This window comes from Papio anubis, chromosome 16 (genome assembly GCF_008728515.1).
Source record: "Papio anubis isolate 15944 chromosome 16, Panubis1.0, whole genome shotgun sequence".
NCBI classification, from domain to species: domain Eukaryota; kingdom Metazoa; phylum Chordata; class Mammalia; order Primates; family Cercopithecidae; genus Papio; species Papio anubis.
In genome coordinates, this window is record NC_044991.1 from 55,145,003 (window position 1) to 55,158,630 (window position 13,628).

A 13,628-nucleotide genomic window follows, 5' to 3' on the forward strand; every position below is an offset into this window, starting at 1 on the left:
TTTGTTGTTACGCATTTTACCTTTACTTTTTTTTTTTTTTCTTTTCTTTTTTTTTTTTTGAGATGGAGTCTCGCTCTGTCGCCCAGGCTGGAGTGCAGTGGCATGATTTCAGCTCACTGCAACCTCTTCCTTCAGGATTCAAGCAATTCTCCTTCCTCAGCCTCCCAAGTAGCTGGAATTACTGGCACACACCACCATGCACAGCTAATTTTTGTATTTTTAGTAGAGATGGGGTTTCACTTTGTTGGCCAGGCTGGTCTCGAACTCCTGATCTCAAGTGATCACCCACCTCGGCCTCCCAGAGTGCTGGGATTACAGGCGTGAGCCATTGCACCCGGCTACCTTTACATATTTTATAAACCCCACAATACAATGCTCTTATTTTTCTTTAAACAATTACCTTTTTTAAGGATTTAAATAATGGGGAAAAAGGTCTTACGTATTTGCCTGTGTGTTGCTTCTGCGCCTTTTGGCTAAGGTCAAATGTAGTATATTTGCCCATGTTGTTGCTCTCTCTGGTGCTCTTCATTACTTTGTGTAGACCCAGACTTCTCCTTGTCATCCGTTTCCTTGAAGGAAGGTCTTTAATATTTTTTGTGGTATTAATCTTCTGATGGTTAATTCTTTCAGCTTTTGAATGTCTGGAAAACAAATCTTTATTTCACCTTCATTTTTGAAATATATTTTTGCCATGTCTAAATTCTAGATTGACAGTTTTTACCTTTTGATACTCGAAAGATCTTGCTTCAGTGTCTTCTTGCTTGCATTATTTCTGTTGAGAAGTCTTCATCCTAATCTTTGTACATACCGTAGTCTTTTATCCTAATTTCTGAATATAGCAGGCCTTTTTTTTTTCCCTCTGGCAACTTTTAAAATTTTCTCTTTATTACTGATTTTGAGTAGTTTGATTTTGGTGTGTCTCGCTGTAGTTTTCTTCATGTTTCTTGTGCTTGGATTTTGTTGAGCTTCTTAGGTCTGTAGATTTATAGTTTTCTTTAAGTTTGGAAAGTGTTCGCTCTTCATTCTTCAAACGTTTTTTGTGTTCCATACCTCTCTTCTTTCCTTGAGGGACTCCATTTGCTTCTACATTAGACCACTTGAAGTTGTTCCACATCTCACTGATATCCTTTTCAGTTTTCGGGGTTCTTTTTCCTTTTTCTATTACTATGATTCTACGAGTGAAAGATTCCAAAAGGTATACTCAAGTGTCACTGTCGTTTCCTGTTACTTTTTTCTTATTGCCGCCTTCTTTCCACCCATTTTCCCCACTCCATTGACAGTAGGTAACAAACCTCTTGAGGTTCTCATTTATCTTTTCTATTTCATTTGCACAAATGAGCAAATACGTGTGCATTTTCTCATATTGTTACCTTTCTAACATTGAAGAGTAGCTTATAGTCATTTCCACTTAACAGTACGTCCTGGAACTCTCTCCCAGTCCTTTTTTTTTTCTTTGTTTTCTTAACGATGTAAACATATTCAAGTCAGTTCATTGAGATCTTCCTCATTCTTTGTTAGAATTCATAGTACTCCATTTTATGGATTTGTCTTAATTTATTCAGCCTCTCTTGTGTGTGCACATACTGAGGTTGTTTCTAATATTTTGCCATTACAAACAAAGCCATAGTAAATAACTCAGCGCTTATGTATGTTCCCGTTGTTGGAGGTATATATATCTAGTGATGGGATTGCTGGGTCAAAAGGTAAGTGCGTATGTCATGTTGTTAGTTATTGCCAAATTTCCCTTCAGAAGGGTTTTACCAGTTTGCATTCCCACCAGCACTGTATGAACGCCTGTTGCTGCACAACTTCACCAATAGAATGTATTTTCATACTTTAAAAATTTTCAGTCTCACAGATGAAAAATAGTGTATCAGTATTGTTTTAATTTACATTTCTCTATTAGTTAAGTTGAACATTCCCTCATATATTTGATGGCCATTTTATATGTTGTTTACGTGTTGTTTTTCCATTTTAATATTAGTACAGTATTATTAACTGAACTATAGAGCATAGGTTTTAGGAGGGTTTTTTGTCTCCTGTTTTTTTTTTTTTTTTTTTTTGAGATGGAGTGTCGCTCTGTCGCCAGGCTGGAGTGCAGTGATGCGATCTCGGCTCACTGCAACCTCCACCTCCCATGTCCTCTCGTTTTTAAAAGTTTGTTATATATTTGGGCTATTAGCATTTTGTCTCTAGTATATACTCCAGATACTTTTTCCATATTTATCAGTTGGTTTGTTTATAATTTTTTTTTTTTTTTTTTGCCATGCAAACATTTTTCTTTTTATGTAAATTCATCTGCCTTTTCTTTTATTGCCTCTGAATTTTGAGTCATTATACAGGGAAAGGCTATAATTGAAAGTCACCCTCTAGTGCTTGTATGGCTTAAATTTTTACATTTAGATCCCTAGTCCAAATGTAATTCATGGGAATATGTTGTGAGATACGGATCTACTTTTATTTTTTCCCTCAAATGATTACCAAGTTAGAATCCCAGCTATACAGTTCACTAGCTCTGTGACCTTGGACAAGTAAATTAACTTTTGTATCTTTGTCAACTTATCTCTAGAGGGGAAATAATGATAGAATGAAGCTCATAGGTTGTTATTAGGGTTGCTTGAGATGATAAGTGCCTATCACAGTCACATGGTAAGCCCACAATAAATTTTAAGTATTATGTTAATCTATAGTTTTTACAAATCAGTAAGACAAACATTAGAACTCCAATTGAGCCAGGTGCGGTGGCTCACGACTGTAATCCCAGCACTTTGGAGGCCAAGACGAGTGGATCACTTGAGGTCAGGAGTTCAAGACCAGCCTGACCAACACAGTGAAACCCCGTCTCTACTAAAAATACAAAATTAGCCAGGTGTGGTGATGCACGCCTGTAATCCCAGCTACTTGGGAGGCTAAGGCAGGAGAATTGCTTGAACCTGGGAGGCGAAGGTTGCAGTGAGCTGAAATCATGCCATTGCACTCCAGCCTGGGCTACAAGAGCAAAACTCCACCTCAATAAATAAATAAAATACTCCAATTGATAAATATCAGAGAATGTAAATAAACTGTTAACTAATGAAGGGAAATCCAAATGGCCACTGAACATGTCTAAAATACTCTACTTCATTACAAAGCCAAGGGGTATAAAGGAGACAACAAACAGTGAGGTCCGATTTTTCATTTGTCAACTTGGCAAATATATTGAAACCATTTCATAGGCAGTGCTTATGAGGAGATCATGAGACAGGCACACTCATATTGTAGGTAGACATGTACATGGATAGAACTTTCTTAAAAAACAATTTGGCAACATGGTTCTGCCTTTTTGTTCTGTGATTTCATTTCCAGATCTGCCTTAAGGAAATCATCAGAGCTGCAGATGAAATTTATTAAGTTCATTACATGAGAGGTGTTTTGTGTGTGTGTGTGTGTATGTGTGTGTATTTTTTTCCATTATATTGAAGAATTAATAATAATATAAATTTCCATGAACAGAAGACTGTTTAATAAAGTTTAGTGCAATCATATATTGTCTATGGTGTACCATAGAGAAAAGATTTGAAGAAAATTTACCAAAATGTTAATAGTTTTTAGACATTATAGGTGGTTTTTATTGTCTTCTACAATGAACATACATTAATCAGAAAAAAAAAAACCAGTAAATATTATTTAGTGGGATTAAAATTACTATTTGAATTTTTGGATCCTTTGGACATGAGATCATGCGTGTTAAGTTTTGATTAGTGTTTAGCCTGACACTATGCATCCAAAAGCTGAGACTTACTTCATTGATTTCCCAGGAAACTTCCATCAGTATACTTCGAAATTCCTTGGATTCCTCCTCATTACTGATTTTAAATTAGCACAATAGTATATATTAATTTATTGGAAATGTAGAAAAGTTTTTTTTTTAATTTCCACATGATTAGCAACTTGGACCATAGATGGTGATTGGTCCAATTTTCTTTCAGTAGTTAAACACTGTAAAATAAAAGGATTTTTTTCTTTATTTTCCTTTTTGCAGGTTTTTGCCTTTTTTTCTTTTTTGGTATTATTTTGTTTGCCACTTACTCCTAAAATTCATATTGCTATTCACCATACACATCTTTCCATGTTCTTATAGTAATCTACAAACAAACATCTCTCTCTTTCTGTAGCTTTCTCTCTCTCTCTGTCACACATGCATACACACAAACACACACCCACACACTCACACACTATGCACTCTCCTGAAGCATGTGTGTACATACATATGTGAGGGGTTTTATGACTGTTTTACCAAATTGTGGTCTTAATATATACAATGTTGGCTTCTTTTTAGCCATTCAGAAGTTATTTCAGTCATGGAATGATCTCTAGCCATATAACTGAAAACAGGTAAGTTTCTTTCTTGGGGAAGAAGGGTGAATGGAGATAGAGAAAATGGAGTTGGCAAGGGGGTTGGCTGTCGGGGTGCATCCAAGTTCAGAAGCTAGAGTCAGGAAAATATGGGTTGACTTTAGTCATCACAGGGTAAGAAATCTATACTCTGTAAATGTGTCTGTTTCACTGCTTTCATTTTTATTTTATTATTTTATAGTAAACTAGCTTTTAAAACACTGTTGTCGGTCGGGTGCGATGGCTCATGCCTGTAATCCCAGCACTTTGGGAGGCCAAGGTGGGCAGATCAGCTGAGGTCAGGAGTTCGAGACCAGGTTGACCAATATGATGAAACCCCATCTCTACTGAAAATACAAAAATAGCTGGGTGTGGTGGCATGTGCCTGTAATCCCAGCTACTCGGGAGACTGAAACAGGAGAATTGCTTGAACCCAGGAGGCAGAGGTTGCAGTGAGCCAAGACGGTGCCATTGCACTTCAGCCCGGGCAACAAGAGTGAAACTCTGTCTCTAAATAAATAAATAAATCCCTGTTGTCTGCTAAAATCTAAAGAAAGGAATTTTTAATTTTATTCCTGGCTCAGGAAAATGACAGGAAGCAAATGAAAATAAATAAATGGGACCTAATTAAATGAACATGCTTCTGCACAGCAATAGAAATAATCATCAGAGTACACAGACAATCCTCAGAATTTGCAAACTATGCATATGACATATGCATAGTCCAAGGGCTGGGCAGGGGAGCAACAGGGGAATAAAAGGGATCAGATGTGAAGGTCCAGCCCCACGAAGAAGATGGGTTCAGTGAGGGTTCAAAAGTGTTTCCTCCCACATCTCTTTTGTCATGATCAGCAGGAGATAACTTCCTCTGATGGATAGAGAGGACATCTTTTCTCTCTTTTCTTCCCCCAATTTCAATCCAATCTAATAGTGAAACAGAGTACCCTGGCTAGGACTCAGAGTCATATTTTTCTGCCCAAAGTGTCACCTCACTTGAATTAAACTTAAGAAGAAAAATCAGCCATGCTTACTTTTAAAAGCCCTTGTTTGCCTGAAGCTTAAGGTAGTATTTTTAAGAGAGTGAAAAGAAATACAAAGAATTCTTTACATGACACACACTAAGGGCAATTTAGGAAAAAGATAGAGGATAGAGTCATCAAATATTCACTGAGAAACGTACGACATACCAATCAAGAGAGATTCATGGTTTAAAAAAAGGAAGCAAATATGATTACTGCCCTCAAAGTTTATAGGGTAGTGGAGAAAAAGACATTAATCACACAGCTTAACAAAGAAATCTGTTATGACCAACTCTGATTGGTGCCATGAAGGAGAAAAGAGTATAGTACTTTGAAGCCCATCACAGGAGAGCCCAGCCCCCTCCAGGAGAGAGCTGAACAATGAACAGAGATAACTGGGAGTAGGAGGAAGAACAGAGACCCTGAGACAAGAACATAAGGGACATCAAAGAAAATGATCTTGGCTGGAGTATTGAAGTTGGAGTTGAGTGGCCTTCCATGGAGCTGAGAAAGTTCACTAGATCATACAAGTTCTCTTTAGCCATGTTCAAGATTGTGTCCCTTCTCCAGAAAATAACATAAAGGCAGTAAATTGGCATGTTTAAAAGATTATCATCATTGCAGTGTAGAGAATAGGAGGGCAAGAGTGGAAACAGGGAAACAGTGAGGAAGTGTTGCAGTTGTCCAGGGAAGAAATGATGGCAGCATGGACTAAGGTTGTGGCCATGAAGATGGAAGAAAATGATTAAATAGGAAGGCTTTTGGGGAGGTTGATTATATCTGGAGGGGGAGGAAGCAGAAGTCCAGGAGGCCTTTCAGATGGCTGGGTTCCTGGGTGGATTGTGATGCCATTTAGAACTGGAAGGGGAGGAGACATAGGGAACATAATCACAGAGGAGAGGAGGGAGCAGCAAGCTGCGGGTAAACCCTGGGACTATTTGGAGACCAGGTGGAAGAGGAGGATGACTGACTGGGGAGACTGAGGGGAAACAGTTCTTGCATTGGAGGGTGGAGGGAGTCAAGTGCTTCTCAGAGACCAATGAAGGAAGGAAGACCTGAAGACCATCTGTTGAATTTGCTCTATGCTACATGAAAGTCACTTGGTGACTTTGGCAAGAACTCTCTGGATGAAATGACTGAGGAGGCTGATTAGAGTGGGCTGAGGAGTGAGCAGAAAGTAGGAGAAAGTAGGGGAAAGGAAAAGTAGGGGAGAGGAAAAGTTCAGCCAAGAGGGCAGAGAGGAAGGGGATGGGTACAGAGTCAGATGTGTGGTATTGAGAAAATTTGCAACCCTCCTGTGCTCCTTCCCTATTGAAAGTTACTCAGGAATTGATGACTGCTCTATTGTCTGTCTAGTGCAAGTATCATAACTGTCATTCCTTAAGACTCATTTCTGTTAAAATTCTATTTTATAATACCTGAGTTTTGCTCTATCACTCTATCATGGACAGCAAACTTATGGAACTTATTCCTCAAAAAGTGGGACATGCTGAAAATACAAACTTAGCTTGAGTTTAGTTATGTCCCTAAATGTTAACTGATCCCTATGGGTCAGTAGGGAGACAACTGGCATCCCTTTCCAACCAGCCAAGGACATTTGGTCGACTGTACTGACTGACTGCTTTGCTAAGGCTGCAGGTGTCGCCCAGAAAAGCCTGAGGACTTATTAAGGTCATGGAATGTTGCCTTGGCCAGGAACTCTTTTCTAATCGCATGTTTTTGACTTCGTTCTCTAGTCCTAATCGGCAGCCGTTTGTTCTCTTTGGTAATCACTCCACACGAGAAAACCTGAATGCTGGCAACTTTAACTTCCCTTCTGAAGGACACCTGGTACGAAGCACTGGTCCTGGCGGGAGCTTTGCCAAGCACATGGTAAGTGGCTGGACTGCCTGGTGCTTGGTTAGTTTTATTGTGGGGGGGGGGGGGGGGGGGGGAGCTAAACAAAAGGAACCTTTTCCAGTTAGTGTGTTGATTTAACCCTGAACTTGAAGTTGTTTTAGAGTGAAAAGAAGTGATTAGAAACTGTGTGTACTTTTTTCTGTAGGTACTAGGTATGATTTGAAAACATCACATTTAATTTTGAAATATTTGAAGGAAAAACGTTAAGAATATAGTTTCACAAACCAGTCTTTAAGTTGTCAGAGTAATATTATCAATAGAATTTTTAAAATTCAAAATAATTTGAGGATAGTTATTCCAAGCCTAAGTTTGTTACCCCTTGACTATTACATTTAAGGACAGAAACCAACCTTGATGATCATTGTTTATTGAGAGTGCCAGAGAGAAGATTTTTGCATTTGGTGGCAGATTGTCTGCTGCGTTCTTTTAAAGAAAATATTAGACCTGAATATAAGACTCTAATGACTGTGAAAGTCTGTGCTATCTCAGTGGAATTTTAAGTATTTTCAAAATGTCTCTGGCAACCAGGAAAGCTGTGGTTAGTAGGTACTGGTTTTTTTGTTTGTTTATTTTTTGAGGCAGGGTCTCTGTCACCCAGGCTAGAGTGCAGTGGCACAGCCGTGGCTCACTGCAGCCTTGACCTCCCAGGCTCAGGTGATCCTCCCACCTCAGTCTCCTGAATAGTTGGGACCACAGGCACATGCCACTGTAACCTTCCTGTCTTCCCTAGGGGAGGGGGAAATAGCTAAGAAACACCTTTGATGGTCACAGCCTGGAGACACAGGCCCACTAAAAGACTGAGATTTAACCGTAAAATCATGGAATGTTTCCCTTCCCCATTACCTTAGCACAAGTCTACAATATAACAGCGGGTTACTGCTGACAGAGCTGCAAGGTACAGTCCATCTAAGGTGGAGTTCACAGGGAACCCAAAGAAGAAAAATGGGGAAGAAAAATAGAAGAATACTAGAGGGATTTGAAGTCCCTGGCACCTACAGCTTCAAAAAACATTAAATAGAACCCAACTCCCAGCTAGATTAACATAAAATCCCACATTAAAAGTCTGTTTCTTCAGTTCCTGTTACCTGATACATCATTTTTGGCTTTCAACAAAAAATTACAAAGCATGCTAAAAAGCAAGAAAAAACACTATTTGAAGAGACAGTGCAACCATCAGAACCAGACCCAGATATGACTCATATTTTGTAATGTACAGATTATTAAAAATAACTGTGATTAATGTTAAAGGCTCTAATGGAAAACATAGGCAACATGTAAGAAGAGATGAATAATGTAAGCAGGAAGGTGGAAACTTGAAGATAGAATCAAAAGGAAATGCTAGGATTCAAAAGCACTGTAATGGAAACAAAGCATGCCTTTAATGGGCTTATTAGTAGAGCAGACATATCCAGAGAAGGAATCAGTAAGTGTGACATCAGTCAGTAGAAAATTCCTGAACAGGAGTGTGAAGAGAAGAAAACAATGAGGAAAAAGAAAATCATCTAAGAACCAGCTGGGCACAGTGGCTCATGCCTGTAATCCCAGCACTTTGGGAGGCCGAGGCGGGTAGATCACCTGAGGTCAGGAGTTTGAGACCAGCCTGGCCAACATAGTGAAACCCCATCTCTACTAAAAATACAAAAAATTAGCTGGGCATGGTGGTGGGCGCCTGTTATCCCAGCTACTAGGGAGACTGAGGTGGGAGAATCACTTGAACCTAGGAGGCGGAGGTTGCAGTGAGCCGAGATCATGCCATTGCACTCCAGTCTCAGAAAAAAAAAAAAAAGAAATCATCCAAGAACCCTGGGACAATTTCAAAAGGTATACATGCCATTGCACTCCAGCTTAGACAACAAAAGCAAAACTCCGTCTCAGAAAAAAAAAAAAAAGAAATCATCCAAGAACCCTGGGACAATTTCAAAAGGTATAATGTGCATGTACGGGGAATACCTGAAGAAGAAAAAGAAGGAAATGGAAGAAGTACTTGAAGTATTAATGGCCAAGAAATTTCCAGAATTCATGACAAAGGCACAAAACCACAGACCCAGGAAGCTTAGAGAACAACAAGCAGGGTAAATACCAGAATATATATGCCTAGACCTATCCTGTTCAAACTTCAGAAGATCAAAGACAAAGAGAAAATCTCTTAAGAAGCCAAAGCGGGAAATAAAACACCTTACCTATAGAGAGGAACAAGGATAAAAGTTCCAGTGGACTTCTTATCAGAAACCATACAAACAAGAAAAGAGTGAAATGATATTTTAAAGTGTTGAATGAAAAAACCCACCAACTAAACCACATTTTATATCCAACAAAATTATCCTTCAAAAGGAAAGGGAAGAAACAAAAGAGAAATGCTTTCTCTTTTGTTTTGTGAGAGTCTGTGGGACTGTCACAAAAAATCCAAACAAAAAAATTGAATTTATCACTAGCAGATCTGCCCTGTAAGAAATGTTAAGTTGTTCTTTATGTATGTGTGTGTGTGTGTATATATATTACATATTTTAATTTTATATAATTTATATGTGTAAAATATATATATATAAAATATGTAATATATATATCAGAAACCTGGATCCACATGAAGAAAGGAAGAGCATCAAAGAAGGAATATTTCTTATTCCTTATTATTTTTCTTATTCCTTATTCTTGTAATAGTAACAGTGTATAAGTGATTACAGCATATAGATAAGTGAGTGGCAGCAATGTAATAAGGCACAGGAGGGAGGACATAGGAGTACTCTGATACAAGTTTTATGCACTACACACAAAGTGATAGAGTGTAATTTGAAGGTGGACTTAGATTAGTTATTAATTTATGTCACAAACTCCAGGGAAACCACTAAACATGTCCAGGTTTCAATTGAAAAATCACTAGAGCTCTCAAACCCAGTGAGAAAAGACAGTCATCAGTGCCAGCAATAGCAGAACACAGATGTGAGAATTAACTGACAAGGATTTTAGAGCAACCATCATAAAAATACTTCACAAGGTCAGGAGATCAAGACTATCCTGGCTAACATGGTGAAACCCGGTCTCTACTAAAAATACCAAAAAAACACACAAAAAAACAAAAAAACAGCTGGGCGTGGAGGCACGTGCCTGGAGTTCCAGCTACTCTGGAGGCTGAGGCAGGAGAATTGCTTGAACTTGGAAGGCGGAGGTTGCAGTAAGCCAAGATCACGCCACTACACTCCGGCCTGGGCGACAGAGCAAGACTCCGTCTCAAAAAAAAAAAAAAAAAAAAAACCACTTCAGTGAGCAACTACAAATACCCCTGAGTAAATGTTAGAAAGTTTCAGCAAAGAAATAGAAGATGTGTAGAAAAACCAAATCAAGGCCAGGCACGGTGACTCATGCCTGTAATCCCACAACTTTGAGAAGCCGAGGCGGGCGGATCATGAGGTCAGGAAATCGAGACCATCCTGGTTAACATGGTGAAACTCCATCTCTGCTAAATATACAAAAAATTAGGCGGGCATGATGGCAGGCTCCTCTAGTCCCCAGCTACTCGGGAGGCTGAGGCAGGAGAATGGCATGAACCCCGGGAAGTGGAGCTTGCAGTGAGCCGAGAGCGCGCCATTGCACTCCAGCCTGGGCGACAGAGTGAGACTCCATCTCAAAAAAAAAAAAAAAAGAAAGAAAAGAAAAACCAAATTGAGATTTTAGAGTAAAAATAGACCGGGCTCAGTGGCTCACACCTTTAATCTCAGCACTTTGGGAGGCCAAAGCAGGTGGATTACATGAGGTAAGGAGTTCAAGACCAGCCTGGCCAACATGGCGAAACCCCGTCTCTACTAAAAATACAAAAATCAGCCAGGCATGGTGCAGGCGCTTGTAAAATCCCAGCTACTTGGGAGGTTGAGGCGGGAGAATCACTTGAACCTGGGTGGTAGAGGCTGCAGTGAGCCGAGATTGCACCATTGCACTCTAGCCTGGGAGACAAGAGCGAAACTCCATCTCAAAAATAAATAAATAAATAACAGATTAGTCAAAGTTAAAGACTCAGTGAATGGGCTCAATGGCAAAACGGAAATGAGAGAATAAAGAATCAATGAACTTGAAGATAGAACAATAGAAATCATCCATCTGAACAACAGAAAATAGACTGAAAAGAAAAACTGAACAGAACCTCAGAGAGCTGTGGGACTCTCACAAAAAGCCAAATATTCATATTATTGGAGTACCAGAAGAAGAGGAGAACGAGGATGGGACTTAAAAAATGAAGAAATAAAGGTTGAAATTCCCCCAAATTTGGCAGAAGAAAACCCCCACAAAACTATGGATCTAGAAAATCAAGAAGCTGAGTGAACCTTAAACAGGATTAAACCCCAAAATACCCACACCAATAAATACCAAAGTCAAATTGTTGAAAACTACAGACAAAAAATCTTTTTTTAAAAAAATGGGGTCTCACTCTGTCACCCAGGCTGGAGTGCAGTGGCTCAATCTTGACTCACTGCAACCTCCGCCTCCTGGGTTCAAGCAATTCTCATGCCTCAGCCTCTTAGCCTCTTAAGTAGCTGGGACTACAGGTGTGCGCCACCATGCCTGGCTCATTTTTGTATCTTTTGTAGAGACGGGGTTTTGCCATGTTGGCCAGGTTGGTCTTGAACTCCTGACCTCAAATGATGCGCCTGCCTTGGCCTCTCAAAGTGCTGAGATTACAGGCATGTGCCACCACGCTTAGCCCAAACAAAAAGTCTTGAAAACAACCAGAAAGAAATGACACCTTACCCATAGGGGGAAGACAATTTTTTTTTTTTTTTTTTGAGACGGAGTTTTGCTCTTGTCACCCAGACTAGAGTGCAGTGGCGTGATCTCGGCTCACTGCAACGTCTGCCTCCCGGGTTCAAGCTATTCTCCTGCCTCAGCCTCCCAAATAGTTGGGATTACAGGCGCCCACCACCACGTGGCTGATTTTTGTATTTTTAGTAGAGACGGGGTTTCACTATGTTGGCCAGGCTGGTCTCGAACTCCTGACCTCAGGTAATCCACCCGCCTTGGCCTCCCAAAGTGCTAGGATTACAGGTGTGAGCCACCATGCCCGGCCGACAATTTTTTGTGTGAAAGTTGTATTTCTTTCTCATCAGAAACCATGAAGGCTAGAAGGAAGTGACACTTATATTTCAAATGCTGAAAGAGAAGAATTGTCAACCTAGAAATCTGTATCTAATAAAAATATCCTTCTAGAATTAAGGGAAAATCAAGACATTCACAGATGAAGGAAAACTACAAGAATTGGTTGCTGGAAGACCTACCTAAAAGAATAACTTAAAGAAATTTGGTCTAAACAGAGAGGAAATGATAAAAGAAGGAATCTTGGAACATCAGGAAGGGAAGAGAACATAATGATCAAGGCAATGTACCACTGAATTGTATACTTTAAAATGGTTTTATCTCAAAAGTTGCAAAAAAATAAAAATAAAAAACCACCCAGTGCATATCCACATTATAGATTGTATTATACAAGCAGTTTCTGCTCTCAGGTCTGTATCACTCCAAAGCCAAAGAGTTTTCACTCATTATTTCAGTAATCCTTGTTGAATGTCTGGTAAATGTCAGTCACTGTGCTAGATGAAGGGATAGTCATGATCTTTGCCTTCGAGGATCCCATGGACTTGAAAACTCCAGGGAAAGCCAGCTGGGAAGTGTTTGGACCCAAACACATTGCTTCCTTTTTCCTTCTGAGTCGTGAATTCCTGATCATCCTGGGCTGACTGAAAGCCAGCTAGGAAATGTTTGGAGCAATAATTTAGATGTCCAACACCAAATGCTGGTGAGGATTTGGAACAACAGGAACTCTTATTTATTGCCGGTGGGAATGCAAAAAGGTACAGCCACTTTGGAAGACAGTTTGGCATTTCCTTACAAAACTGAATACAGTCTTGCCATAAGATCCAGCAATTTCACTCCTTGGTATTTACCCAAAGAATTAAAAACTTATGTCCACACAAAAACCTGCATATGGATATTTACAATTACCAAAACTTAGAAGCAACCAAGATGTCTTTCAGTAAGTGAATGGATGCTATTCAGCGATAAAAAGAAAAGAGCTGTCAAGCCACAGAAAGACATGGAAGCGCCAAGATTCTGATGTCTGTACTGAGTGGACAAAGAAACTATTCATTTAGAGAGGGAACACTGAGGAGAGTCAGATTGGATGTGTTTGAAGTTCACTTTAGATAGTGAATTTGAAATGACTGTGAGACACCCGAATAGAGCTGAGGCGGCAGTGGTTAGATACATAAGTCTAGGGTCGCGAGGTTAGTCTTGTCTGAAAGTAAACATTTGAGCATTCCCTTGGTATGAAGGGGGTAATTAAAACCAAGGCTG

General features: G+C 39.6%; 1 protein-coding gene across 4 annotated transcripts in view; it reads left to right on the forward strand.

The window, feature by feature from the left end:
- The window catches only part of C16H20orf194 (chromosome 16 C20orf194 homolog), a 166,953-nt gene that overhangs the window by 59,005 nt on the left and 94,320 nt on the right, over positions 1 to 13,628 (forward strand). For all 4 annotated transcript variants that reach the window (XM_003905008.3, XM_017944962.3, XM_017944963.3 and 1 more), the window contains 2 exons: positions 4,319 to 4,374; positions 7,130 to 7,265. In XM_003905008.3, coding sequence (XP_003905057.1) covers positions 4,319 to 4,374; positions 7,130 to 7,265 — 192 coding nt within the window. The remainder of the gene's footprint in view (positions 1 to 4,318; positions 4,375 to 7,129; positions 7,266 to 13,628) is intronic.